This window comes from Poromitra crassiceps, assembly GCF_964638095.1.
Source record: "Poromitra crassiceps genome assembly, chromosome: 1".
Classification (NCBI taxonomy): domain Eukaryota; kingdom Metazoa; phylum Chordata; class Actinopteri; order Beryciformes; family Melamphaidae; genus Poromitra; species Poromitra crassiceps.
Genome location: NC_139623.1, coordinates 15,316,090 through 15,335,977, shown reverse-complemented (window position 1 = coordinate 15,335,977; position 19,888 = coordinate 15,316,090). Strand labels below are relative to the sequence as shown.

Below are 19,888 nucleotides of genomic sequence, written 5' to 3'. Positions count from 1 at the left end.
ATTTAAAGCTGTAAATAAGGTCCAGGTTGTAAAAAATTCTACTTTAAGGGTGAGAGGGCAAGCTTTCTTGTCCTAAATACTGCAGTTCCTCGAATTGCCACTTGAGATTGGCTGCAAAAGTGAGTCAGTCCATGTTAAAATGCCCGAGTTTACAGCATAAATAAACATGTTTACAGCCTGATTAAAAAAACGGTTTTGGTCTGTATAGGTGATTTCGCCTTTCATGGTAAAGTACAGGTGACATTTTATATAACCCGTTTCGAATAAAATAGATGATAAAAAAGACTGTTTCGTATGTGATCGTCTGTCCAGTGATCGTGCAGCTTGCCAATCGGACCAATGGCAGGCGGAGCTGTGGCTCTGTGGGAAACTCCTGGTCTTGCGTGAACTGCGTAATATTATCTATTCACCCCATGCCAATGGAGCTTGGAAGGATGGGTGACGTTTTTTAGTCCATAAAACATTGGAGTTTAGTTTTACAGCAAAACAAAGTTGCAGAATTCGACAACAACAAAAACATAAAATGCCTCCATACTGCTCACCTGGCGTAATCCAAGTGTCCACAAGCCCTGAGATGCCAAGTTGACTTGAAAAGACATCATTTACACCCTGTCTTTAGCTGAAATCTTCACTGTAGCAGGGTGCTGTAACCCCCCCCCCCCCCCCCCGGTTGTTTTTGTTAAGTTTGAAAGTTCGTCACCATCCACTTCAATTGTTTCTGAGAATTCTGAAACAGTGTACTGCACAACTAGTCAGACAGGTGACAACAAGCACTCAATCAGGGCATGCCAAACTGGCCTCGTGGATAGTTAATTTTAGAAGGGGCATTACAGCCACACACCCATTCATTGCACTGGCCTTTTGGCCTTGGCATAATTCCTGCCCTCTATTCATTCACACCACCACCCATAATCAAAACTCACCAAACTACAGTAGCAACGACATTTTCAGCCTCATCAAAGAGATTTGTTTGAATTCCTCATCAACAATAACTAATTCATTTTAATGTAGCCTATTGTGTAACTAACTTTTATACTATTGTTTAGTTAACCTGATTGCCTGCTGTACCAGCCATTGGTAGCAGTTTCTTATTGCACTGCCTGAATTGTAAATGGATGGTAACCATCTCCTTGGTAATAATGGGTTAAACATACAAGGAAGTACCTATGTGGTCATTTACATAGGGAGTAAAGTCCATGAGAGACACAGGGCAACAAGAGAGACCAATTCCTGGATAGGCTCCATTTCCTCATTACAAGCTGGCTCACCTTTTTTCTCTGGATGTGGAGGTGAAAAAGTATTAGATGTGGTTACATATCACTTTTTTAAAGACTGGCTGAATTCTACTGGATGAGGGAAATGGCCAGAGAGCACCAGAGTCGAGTTGCAGTTATGACAGGTAAGCTGTATGGCTGCTGAAGGTGTGTCTGTTTTCTCACCTCACGTATTGAATTGTCTTTGCACACTTGCCAAATGATTCATTTGCTGATTTTCTGCCTGTTCTACCAGCCGAGGGGAACGGTTACCCTGGTAACCAGCAGTCACTGCGGTTACGAAGGGTTCCGTCTTCAGCCTCCAATCAGAATTCCCCTCAGTTCAACTGGAGCTCAGAGGATGAAGAGAGAGAGGCTGGATCAGCCCAGGACCTCAGGAGCCTCCCTTTGTCCATGTCCCTGAAAAGAGCCGTGTGGTATGAAACCAAATCATGTTTTCCCTTTATGTCAGGGTAAATTCTTTGTTTTTGTCATGTAGTTTTATTCATTTTTGAGGCAATATTGAAAGTAATACAAAGTGTAGTACAGATTAGAGCCTGACCGATACCGATATTATTATTATATATTAGGGAGTAAAAACAATTCCGATATCCATCCATCCATCTTCAACCGCTTATCCGGGATTGGGTGGCAGGGTTAGCAGTTCCAGCAGGGGACCCCAAACTTCCCTTTCCCTGGCCACATTAGCCAGCTCTGACTGGGCGATCCCGAGGCGTTCCCAGGCCAGCGTAGAGATATAATCTCTCCACCTAGCCCTCGGTCTGCCCGTGATCTCCTCCCAGCTGGACATGCTTGGAACACCTCCCTAGGGAGGCGACCAGGTGGCATCCTTACCAGATGCCTGAACCACCTCAACTGGCTCCTTTCTACACAAAGGAGCAATGGCTCTACTCCGAGTCCCTCACGGTTGACTGAGCTTCAAGGGAGATTCCAGCCACCCTCCTGAGAAAACCCATTTCAGCCGCTTGTATCCGCAATCTTGTTCTTTCCGTCATGACCCATCCTTCATGACCATATGTGAGGGGAGGAACGGTAGATCGAGAGCTTTGCCTTCTGGCTCAGCTGTCTTTTCATCACAATGGTGCGGTAAAGCGAACGCAATGCCGCTCCCGCTACTCCGATTCTCCGGCCTATCTCCTGCTCCATTGTCCCCTCACTCGAGAACAAGAGCACGAGATATTGAACTCCTTCACTTGGGGTAAGGACTCATTCTCTACCTGGAGTAAACAATCCACCGGTTTCCTTCTGAGAACCATGGCCTCAGATTTAGAGGTGCTGATCCTCATCCCAGCCGCTCACACTCGGCTGCGAACCAATCCAGACAGTGCTGAAGGTCCCAGACAGTTGATGCCATCAGGACTGCATCGTCCGCGAAAAGCAGAGATGCAATCCTCAGCTCACCGAACTGCAACCCCTCCCCTCACGACTATGCCTTGAAATCCTATCCATGAATATCACAAACAGGATATCGATATATCGGCCCATATTCTTATATAATATTACACACATTGACAAAAGATATGACTTGATGTGACGAGATATGTAATGTAGGCAGGACATTTTACAGTTTAACAATAAACTTTATTGTCCAAAATTACATCAGTGCATTGAATCAGTGAACTTCACTGGGAATTTAATAATTATAAATAACTAGAAATACAAAAACACAAATAGAACATATCGGCCGATACCGATATATCGATTAGTGATAGGCCAATATTGGCTGATGATATATCGGTCGGGCTCTAGTAGCGAGAAGTTAAGGTGACACAGAAATGTAACATCACTCACACAACATACATTACAAACAACTTAACGGTGGGGAGGGGAAAAAATAAAAGAAACACAAAATGATAACCAACTAAATAATACAGTCCAGGAACGAGTTTATCTACTACACATAACATGTCAAATACTAGGCTGGGTTTACCCAGGCTAGTCAAATACTGCCACCAACACAATCAGGATAACCGAGAAAAAAACAAAAACATATTGGGATGGGATAACCCACCTGATCTACTATGAATCACCTCATTTAATGGAAAGGAATTGCTTCAAAATGTCCCCATTCTCTGGGGTGGAGTTGTACAATCTCTACAACCCAGTTTCCCTGTGGTTGTAGAGATTACTTGCAAAACCCCATTTAATGGGTAGGATTCTCCATTGGCTCTTCTCTCGACCACCCTGCCCACCTCTGCAGGCATGGGGAGGGTGTGCTTGGACCCATGTGTCCTTAGGTTTAGGCATGGGGGCTGGGAGATGTTAGGGTTAGGGGTGGGAGAGGTTAGGCATGGGGGGTGGGAGAGGTTAGGGTTAGGGGTGGGAGAGGTTAGGTTTCGGCATGGGGGTGGGAGAGGTTAGGTTTAGGCACGGGGGGTGGGAGAGGTTAGGTTTAGGGTTAGGGGTGGGAGAGGTTAGGGTCTGGGTTAGGATTAGGCATGGGGCATGGGAGAGGCTTGGAGGGGGGTTTCCGGGGTCCGACCCCCAAAGGAAGGTGTGTCGGAGACGACCCCCGAGACCCCCCCGAAGGGGTCTCCGACCCCCCCTTCTACCTGGAGACCCCCCGAAGCGACCCCAGGACCTCCACAGGGTCCTGGGGCCCACCCAGGCCTTGGAGACCCCAGGTTTATCCATTAAATGGGCTTTTTCTGTTAAACTGTGCAAGCTGTCCATTGAATGGGGTTTTTAAGGTAACCTGTGCAAGCTGGACATTAAATGGGGTTTTGCAAGTAATCTCTACAACCCCAGAGAAACTGGGTTGTAGAGATTGTACAACTCCACCCCAGAGAATGGGGACATTTTGAAGCAATTCCTTTCCATTGAATGAATTCAAACGTTGGGCATTTTTTAATTGTCTTGCAGCCCATGTAATAAAAGCTTTTTATCCTTTTTCACAGACATAGGTGTTGTTTTTATCACTGCTTTTTAGAATTTAGAATTTTCGTACATTTTTTACTAGCATGCTAAGAATCCAACATTTTTGTAGCATCAACAAAAACATATTGATAACAATAAGTATACTGAAGGAGATACCTTAAAGTGTTGGTAAATCTACCATAGGAAATGGCCCCATGAGGTATTTTATTGTATAAAGAATTTGCAGAACAAATCCTCCTTCTTACTTTTTTTTTTACAAACATATCTTCCAGCAAGAAGAGGTGGTGAAAGTTGTATGGTGACACTCTAATACAAAAGAAATGCTGTTTTTAAAAACTGTTTTCCTGTACAGGCAGGTGCAGAAAATGCAAGTGCCTGTGATTTCCACTTGGAACAGGAAGTCCAAATCTCTGCACAGGTTCAGAGACAGTGCCTCAGGGTTTCTGGCTTTTTTCGCACTCTGGAGGAAGTCCTTGCAAAAGATAGGAGGTGGGCCATTAGCTAGTTATCTCATGTAGTGATAGGCTTAGTTAGCAATAATTATGCTCATAGTGTCATGCATACATATTACATTTACACCCCATCCTGTAAATATACAGGAATATAGAGAATACATACTAGTGAACATACATAACCACATCTAATTTGAATATATTATTTTGGCACAAGCCTTGTGATTAATAAGTAGGCTAATTTACAAATATGGTATGAATCCAGTTATGCTTGTTGAATGAGACCTCTGCCTCAACAGGGAACTTTGGCGGAGGAGTTCTGTCTTACTTCTTGTTCCTGCGATTCTTGGTGGTGCTCAATTTTGTTTCCTTCTTACTGATTGCTGGATTCGTCCTCATCCCCAGCGTTGTGTTCAGATCTGTTGGGAGCAGCCTGGTCAACAGCACTGGTAATGATTTGTGCAGGTTACCTTGCAACAGGGATATCACTTCAGGGCAGAGATATATTTTCAAAGTTCTGAATTTGATGGGTAACTGGTGACAGAGGGAGATATCTTCTGAGAGTTCGATGCATGTCATTCTGAATATAGACCGGAAGCCTTCTCACGATTCCATGCAACACAGTATCCTAGCAACAGTCGTGCCTCAGAGGATGGGGTGTTTGGAGGAATATGTGTAAAAAAAAAAAAAGGTGGCACCTGTCCTCTTATAAGCACCTCCCTTAGATACAGTCTGAAAGATGTCCCGGAACTCAATCCTGATTTTGATTGGGATTCAGTCTGGGCTAATGTTTTGTTGTGTTCTCGTAACCCCGATCACCAACAAATACACCTAAATGATGCTCACAGAACTTACCTTACCCCCAGAAAGCAGCACTTGATGGGTCTCTTGCCTGATTCCCATTGTACCTTATGTTCCCTTGTGGCTCCTGGTACATTCCTCCATATGTTCTGGGAATGCCCACCTGTCACGGGCATTCCCGTGACAGGGAAGGATCTAGCCGTCTTACCTGGTCAGGTTTTGTTTTGTAGTCAATGGGGTGGGGGGAGGGAGTGAGGAGGATTGTTCTTTTGTTTTGATTTTCCCTTTTTGATCATCACTATGGCTGGATGGTTCACTGGCTATTATGGTACATGATCATTGTACATCATTGTCATTGTCATTTTTAATTTTGAATAAAATAAAACATTTGATAAAAAATATATAAAAAGAAAGGTGGCACCTGTGGTATTGCCCTCAGATATGAACTGAAGAAATGCTCAGCAGTGCATTTGTAGATCCATTTCAGGGGGGGGAGAAAGTGATTACCCGAAACTCATCTCATTCAATATGTGAATATATGAATTACAAAGATACAATGCTTTAGTTTTATCACTTATAAGTTATAACCAAGGGCTTAACCTGCTATCTTTACCTACTAAATGTAATTCGCACCATAATTTTTGACACCAGTAATTATTTTTCTTTTTCTAGATTATTTTTTGGGCATGTTTCCGCCTTTATTTAACAGGACAGTAAACAGGAAAGATAGAGAGAGAGAATGGATGACGTGGTAAAGGGCCAGAGGGCGGATCCAAATCTGGGCCGACCATGGGAAAGAGCAAGCTATGGCACGTGCTCTACCAGATGAGTACGTGGGGGGGCCTGCCCTTATGGCACGTGCTCTACCTGCCCCCACCAGTCATTTTGTAAAAGAAAGTCTCACCTTCTTTTTAAATGGTGCATATGGTGCTCCTCAGGGCCAGAGGAGGTCAACATACAAGGAACAGAGTGGCGTCTGGGTAGTGTAGCGGTAAAGTCCCTGCCTACCAATGCGAGGGGCACAGGTTCGCATCCTCGCGTTACCTCCGGCTTGGTCGGTCGTCCATACAGGCACAATTGGGTCGTGTCTGCGGGAGGGAAGCCGGTTTGAGGGTATTTGTCATGGTCGCTGCACTAGCGCCTCCTCTGGTCGGTTGGGGCGCCATCCTACCGATGAGGCTCCAGCTGTCATGTGAAAAGAAGCGGCTGGCTACTGCTCATGTCTCGGAGGAAGCATGGTGCTAGTTTCGGCTCTCCCTAGATCGACAGAGGGTGGAGCAGCAACCGGGGCAGCAGGGGGAATAATTGGCAAAGTACAATTGGGGAGAAAATGGTATAAAAAATAAAAACATACAAGGAACAGAGAAGGTCCGCACACTGTAGCTCCCATTATACAAGTTGATTGAACAAACCCGAAATCTAAGGACAACAACATGACCTTCAAGTTCAGAAAATCTAAGGACAACAACATGACCTTCAAGTTCACAAAGGGGCAAATAACAGACGTGTGTGGATTGTAAAGCTCTGCCTGTGCTGTTTTCCAGGTCCAGAGGAATGCATGGTTTATGACCCTAATCCTCAAGGCCTAGTGGTGTTCTATAATTACTTCCTTGACTTACTTTCTGGAACGGTAAGATGCCGCAATCAACATATGAGACTTACACAACATATAGGCAGAAAGAATATTGATGTTATTCCTTTGTAAACCTACATTTGGATTATTCCCTATTTAATTAAACCCATTAGGCCTCATGTTTAATGTGTCTCTGAACTCTTCCACGTACTCTTACTACATCCTCTCCTGACTCAAGTAAATACACACCACGTCCCATAGTACATTTGCACATCAGACATGCCCAGCCACTGTCCTCTCCCCTGTGTTCAGGGCTTCATGGAGTATTCCTACCTGTTTTATGGCTACTACAACAGCACAATGTTAGAAAGCAGAGACTTCTACAACATCTCCCTGGCCTACCTCTTCACTGCAGTCTTCTACTTTGCCTTCTGTCTCTTCTGTATCATTATACGGTGAGTCCCAGAACAACACAATGGTACGCGTGTTTGTTTTAAACTGACATTTCAAAACCACAACTGAACTTGCATCTGTATTATCTTCCCCTGACTGGTTGCTCACACAAGCATGGGGACTGCAGCCCGCGTTGCCGTGGCAACAGGAGGCAGCACCGTGGGCAGCTACAGCAAGATAGTGTTCACCGGCTGGGACTACGGTTGCCTGGGAGACAAAGCTACTAAACTGAAGCAGAAAAACATCCACTACCGGCTGCAGGTCAGAGGGCATTTGTCCCAGTCAGTTAGCAGGATGGAGGGCGACGGGGGGAAAAGATGGGTGACAGACATGTGGCAGTTCTACACTTTCCCTAGAAGTGACATGTTGAGTTCAGTCCTTCTACTCCAATTCCCCTCTCTCCAGTGTTGGGAGGGTTACTTTTAAAACGTATTCCACTACAGATTACTGAATACATGCCCTCAAATTGTATTTATAATGTATTCCATTAGATTAGCTACTCAAGTTAAGGAACGTATTCTAAATACTTCGGATTACTTTTGGAATACTTAAAAATCGTCTTGCTGAGCCCATTTGTCGGAGTCACTGAATGTACGCAAATGCGAGGGCAATGCGTTTGCGACCGTAATCTGCTTTGTGACCTTCTTCAGCATATTTCTAAGTAAAATGTGTTAATATTTCCATGTCAAAAAGGCATTCCTGAGAGTGTCCTGGCTGTGCGTCTCCTCCGACATTGCCATTGTCTTGTGGCGTGTGGCATGCATGCATACATTGTTGCAAATCTTTTAAATCTGTTTATGGGAAATGCATGCGTCATATTAATTTTAGAGCAAATAAAACATTAAACAAAGTAATCCCTTAACTGTATTCAGAATACCGACCGCCAATTAAAACTGTAACTATAATGGAATACAGTTACTCATATTTTGTATTTTAAATACATACTCCCAAACCCTGCCTCTCTCTATCTGTCTCCCTCTCCCTGCCAGGTGGACCTGGAGGAGGAGATGATAAAAAAAAAGGCAGCCTCTCTGACCTTGGGTCAAAGAATAGTTCTCTACTCGCTCCGCATTCTTCTTTCTGTGGTGGCGTTTGGGCTCATTATAGCGGCCTTCTATGGCATCTTCCAGGCCACCATCTTCAGCCAGGTGGGTGACGATGTAGAAGAATAGTGATGCCCATCTGTCCTCGGTCAAGTCCTGTGTCTTGTCTGCTTGATATTTTGTCTCCTGTGTCTGCCAAACAGAATCAGAGTGAGGAAGGGTTCCTGGGTTTGATTTTTGAGTACCTGCCTTCTATTGTCATCACCGCTGGAAACTTTGTGGTGCCTCTGCTGTGTGACCAGATTGCCTTGCTGGAGAGATACACCCCCAGCACCACCATCATAGTGGCACTGTTACGGTTAGTGTCAGTGTTTGTGTGTGTGTTTCTGTGAGTGTGTATTGACTTGACTTGTGAGTGCATTTAGTTCATTTGCAAGTTTAAGTTCTAAAAGAGAGAATTGTGGGGGGGACGGGGAATCTGAATTGCACTGCTGAGTTTTTTTTAATAACTGAAAGTGGGGAAATTGAACTAAATGGGAAAACTTAACTAAAGTGAGAAAAACGTAACTACAGTTAAACTAAGCTTAACTAAAAAACAGAAACGATATATACCGTAAATTCCGGACTATAAGCCGCACCTTTTTTCCCGTTTTTTGGCCTTTTTTGGCCCCTGCGGCTTATATAACGGTGCGGCTTATCTATGGATTTTTTCAAAAAAAAAAAAAAAAAAAAAAAAAATCTCTCTTTTTTAGCACTCTTTCTAACTATAAATCCACTTCTGTTTTAATTTCCTCTCTTGCCCTCTTTTCACCACACTGTATGACACTGTATGACACTGTATGACACTGTGTGCACTGTAAATAACAACACAGGTGGTGTTGTGTTATGTTGTTTTGTTGAAATGTTAATAAATGGGAGCATTACATATGGTAATTGAAACATTAAAACACAATAAAAAAAATAAAAAAAAATACCATTAAAACACCCGCGGCTTATAGTCCGGTGCGGCTTATATAAGAAAAAAATAGTCAACTTTGAAGGTGCGGCTTATACACCGGTGCGCCTTATAGTCCGGAATTTACGGTATATATAGTTTCTGGTTTTTTACAATTTTCAGAACATAGGGAACAAACAGGCTCAGACAAAAAACAGAAACATACATACCGGTACATCATCAACATTTCAATGTTAGCACTAACCAGCCGTGTCAAGTGCTTGTGTGCTTGTAAGAGTTGTGTGTGGGATCCCACGGAAGGGGTCCATAAAAAGTCAGCCAGGCGAATCACTCATCACTCCTAACCTCGTCTAAGTAGGCAAGAAACGGGTCCCAAATGATTGAGAATTTCTTAAGCGAATCGGTCCTCAAGAACCGGAGTCTCTCCATACGTATAACCGAGACCATGTCCATCAGCCACAGCTGAAAAGAAGGTGGAGAGGAGGACTTCCACTCCTTCAGAATGAGTCTCTTGGCGACAGTCATCCCCTGTGTCAGAGACTGTTGCACAGCCGTAGGGAGGAGCAGAGAGGATTCCGAGCAGCCAAAGATGGCAAGTTCTGCCTCAGGCTGAAGAGTTGTTTTATAAGCCTTAGAGTACCAATCAAATATTTTGGCCCAGAATCCAGATAGCGAAGGGCAAAAACAAAAAGCATGGGATAGTGTGTAGTGTGTACCCTCCAACACCTGACACCTATCACATAGTGGCGAGACAGAGGGGTAGATCTTGTGCAACCTAGACTTGGAGTAATGAAGACGGTGAGTGACTTTAAATTGGATCAGCTGGTGTCTAACAGAAACTATACTTAACAAATTAAAAGTAGAAAAAAAGACAACCTGCATAATTAACAGTAAATGATCAGTTGAAACTCCAGCCCCATTGTTGGAAATGAAATGATAGAGGAAGTGAGACTGGTAGTGAATGGAAGTATGTGAGTGTTCAAATAAAGAGAGAGAAAGAAGGGTAAGAAAACATATCTGTTTAACTGAGGTCCAATGTAGGCTACTTTCAATGGTAGTGTGAATTGAACTATCCCACAGTCAAGATCGTCTGTGATTTATGGAGAAACTAAATAATCCCTAATCTGTGTTTAAACACCTAAACCTAAACCAAATCTTAGAATAAACTAGAACGCCCACACCGCGGATATATGCCTCCGCCAACAAGTGAGCAGTCGACATCCATGTCTGTCCAGACTTTGACGTTTGGGCCAAATGTGAAGAAATTCCATTAAGGTGTTACTGAGATATGGTGTTACCAAGCTTTAAAATGGCGTTTGTGAGGTCACAGTGACCTTAACTTTGACCTTTGACCACCAAAATCTAATGAGTTCGTCCTCGAGTCCAAGTTGACATTTGAGGCAAATTTGATTAAATTCCGTCAAGGCGTTCCTCAGATATCGCGTTAACGAACATCGGACGTATGGACGGATTGACAACCCGAATCCATAATGGCCTCCGGCCTGGCTATCGCTGGCGGAGGCATAAAAATGGTTTGGTAATGTTTCCTCTCCAGGTCAGTCTTCCTGCGCCTAGTCAGTCTGGGTGTTCTCCTCTTCACCCTGTGGAGTCAGATCACCTGTGATGGCAGCAACGCTGAAAAATGTGAATCGTGCCAGTACAACTATAAGGATTATCCGGTAACTACACTACTTTTTTACAAGCACAAAGAGTTCCATTTGTAACTAGTTTAGTTTTGGGTCTAAGCATTGTAGAGACAAACATTAAGCTCTAAGGTGTGGAGCTGTATCAGACTCTGAAGGCCACAGGCAGAGTTCAACCAGTACTGAACTACAGGTGTTACTGTAAGTCAATACTCAGGCAAAGGTAAAATGTCAAATGTGTTCTCAGATTAAGATAATTTATGACACAGAGTAGCCTATAAATACAGTATGTGTGTATAATAAGTCAAAAGCCGTAAGTCACTAAACTTTAACTGAATAAGACTTTAACCGGCATATGACCAACTGTGTCGGTCTTAATGCAGTGCTGGGAGACACGTGTGGGACAGGAGATGTACAAGCTAGCGCTGTTTGATCTCCTCATCACCATCGCTGTGCTTGTCCTGGTGGAGTTCCCACGCAGGTACAAAATCTTTTATAAAAAAATAACTATGTATACCATTTGATTAATTGGTCATTACTGAATAATATGCAAATAAAACAGGTGGTTTTTACCAGGCCAGGACTGTTCTGGGGTTTCTGTTATTTTGTGTAGAATTGGTATGGAGTATGTTTATATGTGAATATTGTACATACCGTAGTCAGTACTGGCTTGTCTTTCCTAAAATATATAAAGTATTATTGTCAGTATTATTGTTGTATTATTGTCACTTCCTGTATTGAATGTCCTTCCGCTCTGTAGAATATAGTTTGTTTCTTCCATTTTTAACTAGTATATCCTTTGCCTCCAGCACCTTTCAAATTTTAAAAAGTGTGTTATCTAACACAATTACTGGCAAAAGCAAAACAATTTGCTGGTCAGTCTAATGCTATAACTAGTTATTACATCAATATTACTATACTTAATTAGTATATTAGTTAACTTATTTCCGATCATTACTGTGTAAATAGGGTTAGGGTTAGCCTGTATGTAGCCTTGGCCTGTAGTTGCCCAGTTTCTTATTGTTTATTCACCATTGAACAAATGAGGCAGTACTAAATCAGTTGGAAATTGGGTACAGAAACAAATTCATACAGAGATACACTGGAACATGTTGACACTGAGACGTTCAGCCCTGTGATCCAGCTGTGTGTGTGTGTGTGTGTGTGTGTGTGTGTGTGTGTGTGTGTGTGTGTGCATGCGTGTGTGTGCGTGCGTGCGTGTGTGCGGCAGGATGGTGGTGGACAACTGGTCCAGTAAGCTGGCTCAGTGGCTCGGTCGCCAGGAGTTCCTCGTTCCCCCCAACGTGCTTGGTCTGGTGTACGGTCAGACCGTGGTTTGGACTGGGGCTCTGTTTTGCCCTCTGCTGCCGGTCATCAACACCATCAAATTTGTCATTATCTTCTACTGCAAGAAGGTAGAATAAGACATCTCTCACACTGCACACAATGTTCAGTGGCCTTGTGGTCTGAGTGTCCGCCCTGAGACTGGGAGGTCGTGAGTTCAATCCCCGGCCGAGTCATACCAAAGACTATAAAAATGGGACCCATTGCCTCCCTGCTTGGCACTCAGCATTAAAGGGTTGGAATTGGGGGGTTAGATCACCATATGATTCCCGAGCGCTGCGCACGCCGCTGCTCACCGCTCCCCCAGGGGATGGGTCAAATGCGGAGAACAAATTTCACACATTGTGTGACAATCAGTGGGACTTTACCTTTACTTTACCTTTATGCTCAGACAAAAATATACTCATAACTTCATCCAAACAGTTCCGACATCACATGGCACCCATTCCATTCTAGATTGTTTTCCGCCCCTCTTTTTTGCCCTAACCCTGTTCCTCATCATCATCTTCTTTCGTCTCCAGATCACGCTGTTCAATAACTGTCGTCCACCACTAAAGACATTTCGCTCCACCACCTCCAACTTCTTCTTCCTGGCCGTGCTTCTGTTCGGCTGGGGCCTGTCCTTGGTTGTCATGATCTATGGTGTCGCTGAGTGAGTGTTGATTGCCACCTCCTCACCTGTAACAGTCACAGATGTGCTTTGTGGTATAGTATTTGAAAAAGCTAATCATTTGGGTGAAATAGTAATGATGGCAGTTGGTTTATCTCAAATTGTTGCTGGTTCTGCAGCTCAATATGTAGAGAGCATCGCACCAAAATTGGTAGGGGTTTAATTCTCACTGAGGTTATGTTATGTTGTTATGCTATGCTATGTTATGTTATGGTTTTGAAGTCTACTTACCTCATCCCACCAGGATCCGTCCCTCTATGAGCTGTGGACCGTTTCGTTCCTTCTCTACCATGTGGGAAATAGTTCCAACCTCTTTCTACAACCTCTCTCAATCTACACAGGACTTCCTCTTCTTTCTCGGCTCCCAGGCATTCTCCATTCCTCTGTTTGTTTTAGCTTGGTGAGTGACTGACTGCTTTCTGTACAATCATATTCTGTTATGTATAGAGGTCAGTGGTATAGAATACAGCCTATATTGCACCTGCATATTACTGTACATGGTCCTTTATGATATATAATCACAGCTCCTCTCTCTCCCACAGTGTGGTGATGTGTTATTTCATAGCCTTGGCATCTGTCTATGGTAAAAGTGTTGATCTGCTAAGAGCTCAGCTTAAACTGGTAAGTTGTAGGCATTTAATTCTATGACGTACTAAGTACTGAGGTACATGCAGTTTTACTAATAGTTTTACTTTGGCTGACAGGAGGGGCGTGACAAGCAGTTCTTGGTCAAACAGATTGAGGAGCTCAGTCGCCAACTTCAGGTTCCAGCTTCAGAACATTAAAAATGCACCATTGAGTTTCTCCCAACTCCATTTTTACCTTAAACAACAACAAAAAAGACTGAGGCATCTGAAAGGACTGTATACACTTTATTTACAATTATATAAGTTTCATATATTTAATGAATGTTCTTGTTGGGTCTCTGGTTCACATCTGCTAAACTTAAACCAAGATGGATTTTTTTCTTGATCTTCTTCTATCAATTACATACTGTATATGTAAAAGGGAAATAAAGACCTTGATCATTGTTAATCGACCTGTATGCTATATGTGTGTATATATCTTTGTGAATGAGCTAACCTTTTTTTTTATTTTTAAACCTTGTATCCACGTTTACATAACGGTACTTTTTACATACGGTAATACAAATGAAATGAAAGGCTCTCTTGCATCCTCTAGTGTCAAGCTAGTGTCGTTGCAACACAGTCTAATGTTTACTTCCGGGGTGGGTGGTCTTCCTGTGGGCGATATTTTTTCCCATGATGGCGAAGGCATGACCCGCCCCTCTCTGCCTCTGATTGGCCTAGCGTCAAATGTTCATCCAATCACATTCGCTTGGCTATCCTGCATCTCTTTCTACAGTCTGTGGGACAGACAGCAGTTTCGCTTGCTGGCACGAAACACGCCACTGTATTTATGTTTTTAATATAGTCTGGTCTATGGTTTATAACGCTGCCGCTACTCTTGACAGTGCACGTATGTAGCCTATAGAGAAATCTAAAAAAAAAAAAAAAAAGATTCACGAGAATTGATCAAGGCCAAGGGTGATATAAAAACAGGGTTATTACAGTGAACTTTAAATCAGCTCATTGTAACACGAGTAACATGTCTATTTGAATTGAAATATTAATCAGAAGAAACAAGGTGATGACATTTAGAATGACAAGAAAAAATACACATTCATTATCTGTGCAATAGGCTAAGTAGGCCTTACTATACGAGTTGCAATTGTAATGTGCAATAGCCTACGTGTTGATTTTAATGATTGTTTTGCACCTGCTGCTCACGTTATGAACAAATGCCTAACTAACTGCATCGTAATTTTAATACAGTATGAATGTTAGCTGTCCAGCAAACACACCACTATCTATAGGAATAATGCTTGGAAGTAGCCTACCTTTTTTTCTTCTCCGCTACATCGTGACATTGATTGAAACTTTAGTTTAGTTTAGGCTCGTTTGAGACGACTTCTGGCTCGGAAAATACAAAATTCAGTAGGTGGCGGTAATGCACAAAATGCTGTTTGCCAACCACCATTAAACAACAGAAGAAGAAGACTTCAGTCAGCCAATCAGATGCAGAGAGGGGCGGATCATGCCTTTGCCTAGCCTTCGCCATCATGGGGGAAGGGGTGTCGCTTCCTGTGAGGTGGGCAGTCACCAGCAAGAACAACAAATCGCCCTAAGTAAGCTATTTCCAGTTAAACTCGAAACACGTACAACCTTACTTTTACTTAGCCCCGTTACTCCTCTTTCCGGGTATAACGTCATCGTCTACCCTTACAAGACCAACACTCGGAGATAACGTTACTGTGTCGTTGAGGTATTTATGGAGGAGTTTATGGCAAAGCAGCCAGTTCAAATTCGGCTTTCGCTGCTCTGTTGTGAACGTTAATAACTTGAAAAGGAACGCTACTTGCAGCTGACGTTATTTGGGCACCAAGCAGGTAATAAGCTTTTCTGTGTTTTTCTTTCTCTTCAAGTGTTCAAGATCAAGTGATTTCCTCCCATTATACAAATGTCACACTATTAAGAGAAAAACAAATCATTATTTTGCTTTTTATCTGTATGTTCCCTACTGGCCATTCCCACTTCTGCTAGCCTACTCAACAACTTTGCTTACGCGTCTACAGAGAACGGAGCTACAGTCCGTAAGCAAAAATGAACATCCTTCCCAAGAAGAGCTGGCACGTGCGCAACAAAGATAACATCGAGCGCGTGCGGAAGGACGAGGCACAGGCAGCAGAAGAGGAGCGCGAGGCCAAACGCCGTGTGGAGCGCGCAGAGCAAGAGGTGAGCAGTGACTACAGTGACGTCACCTTCTGAGGTGGTGGTCATAAGTCATCAGCATACATTGCTGTCTCTGTCTGTGCGATTTTGGTCCCACATTGTGAGATTTGTGAGGATTTTGGTCAGTAATGATGTCACATTGTCACAAGGGAGGATTACACCGGAACAAGCACCCATATTTCACGTAAGGCATCATGGCATCTAGAAATAAGGTGGATATTGTTTAGGCTCTACAACAGAACAGGAAGAGACTTGTTTCAGGTAATGCATACTTGTGATATAATGCATTATGAAATGCCTTTATATGGAAATACAACTCTTCCTGTCACCACAGGCCCGCACAGAGTATCTGAGGTCCAAGTCGCGAGCTGCTCTCCAGGAGGCAGGAGGAAGCAGACTTGAAGATGATGAGAGGAGCGGAGGGAGCGGGCTGCTGGAACACCTCAATCTGTTTCCCCTGGAAGAGGCTTCTGAGAAGAAAGGGAACGAGGAGTATCTCAAAGACAAGAAAGATGAAAAGGTGATGATGGTGCTATCACTTGTGTCACTCGCATTCACCTTTGGGTTCATGTCTACATACATGTTTTTTTCTTTTCCAGATTTGGTTACCTAGGATTTAAATTATTATTTGTTAGTATACAATGGCAGGAAAGGAGAGAGGTTGACATACTGTACAACAGAGGCTGTGATCCAGATTCAGACCAATGACACATGCGTAAATTGTGTGTGTGTGTGTGTGTGTGTGCGCACACGTGCGTGCGTGTGTGTTATCCTACTCCATCTGGACACTTGGGCAATATATTGGGCAGTTATACTTGTTACAATATTATCATTCAACCATGCCAAGATGCATTATGTAACAGATCTGGATGAAAAGTTGGATTTTGCTCACATTGGTATATCCCATCTTTAAAAGTTATCAGTTTCAGGTTGTGATCAGAAATTATACATACCGGTAGTCTGGATGCAGTCCAGCCATATGTGCAGTATACAAGGAGTGTAACTAGGGAGAGTAATTGGTGTCCATGTAGTGCAGCGGTAGATTCCCTGCCTACCAACACGAGGGTTGCAGTGTTACAATGTACAATGTTACCTCCAGCTTGGTCGGGCATCCATACAGACACAATTGGCCGTGTCTGCGGGTGGGAAGCCAGATTAAGCGTATGTGTCCTGGTCACTGCCAGTAGCGCCTCCTCTGGTCGGTCGGGCCGCCTGTTCAGGGGGAGGGGAGCTAGGGGGAATAGTGTGATCCTCCCACGTGCTACGTCCTGCCGGTGAAAATCCTCACTGTCAGGTGAAAAGAAGCAGCTGGCGACTTAACATGTATCGGAGGAAGCGTGTGCTAGTCTACAACTCTCCCCAGATCAGCCGAGGGGGTGGTGCAATGGGACAGCATGGGGAATTCGCCAAGTACAAATGGGGAGAAAAGTGGGGGTAAAATCAGAAAAAAAACTTGGACAAAAACTGGACAAAGCTAAGCTTTGATCTCTTAAAGCCAATCTTCAGAATCAGATCTCAGAAAATGTCAAAATGATGAGTTGTAGCAGGCAGCCCTAGTTAGATTTGGCAAATTCAATTATTGCTAATAATGGCAAAATGAAAGGTCATTTGAGTTTGCCCCTGTTCACATTCAGTGGATTTATGCAGTTGTTTGGCACCACCGCCATTCTGATTGCGAACGGCACACCAAAATGTGGAGGCGACCCAATCCATCAAGCTGCGAACCCTAATGACTGTTTGCTTTCCTTTTTCCAGGAGAAGCAGGAGCGTGCCATCGGCTTACTGGTATCCCTCGGGCCGCAGCCGGGGTCCGAGGTGACGCCGTGGTACATGAAAACTGGCAAAGAGGAAGAAGACAAGAAAGAAAAAGAAGAGAAGAAAGAAAAAGAAAAAGAGAGAGACCAGTGGAAGAGAAAGGGACTAAGTGAAGAGGAGAGAGAGAAGAGAGATCGCAGACTGAAGGACAGCTTGGACCCCTTGAAAGATATGAAGAAAGCGCTGGCTGTGAAGGACAGAAAGGAACACAAGAGCAAGAAGAAGGAAAGGAGAGATCGAGGGGAAAAGAGGAGCAGTGGAGAGAGGTGAGGAAACCGCTTCAAGGTATCCATTCCCCATGCATGACTTATCTATCAAGGGATATATTATTTATAATCAATTGAAATGACCCCTTTTGTGACAGGGAAACAAAGAAATCTTCATTATAAACAACATTTTACCTACCTACTCAATGAGAATAATTTTCCGTTACTTATAGGTGCACGAGTACAGTAGCCAGGCAGAAATTATGTTACCCAACTGATAGGCTAAATTATATCAACCACTGCAATTGGTGAACACCACTTTTTTGCCGATAGGCCAAATAAATTGCAGTCAACAAGGCCAATATCGGCCGATACCAAATGACTGATACACGGCCGATATATCGGTGCATCCCTACTATTGACATCAGTTGTAGATTTTCAGTCCCGATGCTTTTCTCACATTTTGTGCTTTCTTGATCATATTCCTGCCTGATAAATGAGGCATTGTGGGCATGAGAGTGATGTGGCGGTGAAAATCTTCACAGAGAGATACAGTATATACAGAAGCTGTCTATTCTGTTTTTTTCAGCTCTATAGAAAGGTTACGTGCCGAGCGTCTACAGAGGGAGGCTGAGGAGAAGCGGAGAGCCCAGGCGCTTTTGGACCAGAAGAACGGCAAAGGGAAGGACAAGCAGCCAGGGAGAGAGACTGAGGAGAGGGAGCGCCCCTACAACAGCGCTTACTTCCCAGAACTTGCCCGAAAGCGTCAAAGGAGGGATCGAGACAGCTGGAGAGATGACATTTTAAAGTCATGAGGCTTTTCATCTTCCTCAGTAGTTTTCTGAACTCTCAGCTCCTGAGAAATGGAGTAGTGTATGTGACACAAGAAAGAAAGGACGAATATTGTGACCACAGTGTTTACAAGTGAAAGCAAGTGTAATGCACACAGGGAAGAAGGTAACATGGAAACTGGTTCATAGCCCACTGGGCTTGTACATCTCTAATCTGAACTAGGACTCATGAGGTGACTGTTCCTCCTGGGAAACCTAGTAGTGTTTTTTTTTTTGTGATACTCTGTTTTTGCTTGGCCTCTTACACAGGGAGGTCAAGTGTCAGCGCAGCTCCAGCTACCTGCACCAAGGACACTTCAGCAGGGAGATGGTTGCTGTCACAGAAAAGACTCAATCCCATATTGTTAGCATGATTTTTCTATTGTGAAAACTCAATAGTTTAGATGGTATAGTAATAGAAAATCCCTTTTTCAAGGTAAACAGAGTAAAACTTGGCAATAAGATGATCAATTGATAGTCTGTCACTACTATTTCTGTGTTTTATATTTTATTAGGCTATTTATGAAGCAAAATGTGTAATTGCATGTGATCTTAAGAAAAAAAATCATCAAATGCTTAATTGCCTGTGGTCTAAATAAAAAAAAATCTTGAGATATTTGGAAAAATTTAATCTTTGTGTTAGATTTAGTCATTGTTTTGTATCAACAATGTGCTATGTAAAACGCATGTGAAACCCTTAAAGAGCGGGGTGCAGGTTATTTTATTTATTTATATTTTTTGGAATTTACAGTTTGGGCTCAAGATTCTTATGAAAATACCCCAAAAAGGCAAAAACAAAAGAATCCTATTGCTACATACAAGTCCCACATCTGAACGAAAAGGGCTCTCTAACCTGCACCATGCCCTTTAAGGGGGAAAACATGCAAAAGTAACATTTTTTTTTAAAGTAGGCTATGAAAGTATATGAAAATAAGTATAAAAAATAAGAAATAAGCTATAGTAATACTACTAGATTAAAAATTAAATAAAGGGGAGTATGCCTAAATGTATAGCTCCCTACTGGGCGGCACATAGGCTACACCTAATATTCCTTAGGGCCTATATGGGAATATTATAGTGATTTTTAGTTCGGAGAACATGATGACAAGCTGGACCATGACATTGCGCGCTGACGTAGGCTGGAGGAGAAAAACACAGAC

General features: G+C 43.2%; 2 protein-coding genes across 3 annotated transcripts; both read left to right on the top strand.

Moving 5' to 3' along the window:
- Nucleotides 1–1,359: 1,359 nt before the first annotated feature.
- Nucleotides 1,360–13,870, top strand: tmc4 (transmembrane channel-like 4; the record flags this gene model as incomplete). Its single annotated transcript, XM_083634371.1, has 16 exons — nucleotides 1,360–1,399; nucleotides 1,510–1,690; nucleotides 4,504–4,640; nucleotides 4,903–5,052; nucleotides 6,949–7,034; nucleotides 7,290–7,432; nucleotides 7,544–7,691; nucleotides 8,420–8,578; nucleotides 8,677–8,831; nucleotides 10,984–11,107; nucleotides 11,455–11,552; nucleotides 12,303–12,486; nucleotides 12,937–13,067; nucleotides 13,330–13,485; nucleotides 13,628–13,706; nucleotides 13,790–13,870. The coding sequence occupies 16 exons, from the start codon at nucleotides 1,360–1,362 to the stop codon at nucleotides 13,868–13,870; spliced, it is 2,052 nt and encodes a 683-aa protein (XP_083490497.1).
- Nucleotides 13,871–15,245: 1,375 nt separating this feature from the next.
- leng1 (leukocyte receptor cluster (LRC) member 1) lies at nucleotides 15,246–19,342 on the top strand. Of its 2 annotated transcripts, none has more exons than XM_083638064.1 (5): nucleotides 15,246–15,534; nucleotides 15,721–15,880; nucleotides 16,212–16,397; nucleotides 17,633–17,958; nucleotides 18,488–19,342. In XM_083638064.1, the coding sequence occupies exons 2-5, from the start codon at nucleotides 15,749–15,751 to the stop codon at nucleotides 18,711–18,713; spliced, it is 870 nt and encodes a 289-aa protein (XP_083494190.1). In that variant the 5' UTR covers nucleotides 15,246–15,534; nucleotides 15,721–15,748; the 3' UTR covers nucleotides 18,714–19,342. The 2 variants fall into 2 exon arrangements, with proteins under 2 accessions (XP_083494190.1, XP_083494191.1); XM_083638065.1 differs by having other exon boundaries at nucleotides 15,689–15,880.
- The last annotated feature ends 546 nt before the right edge of the window (nucleotides 19,343–19,888 follow it).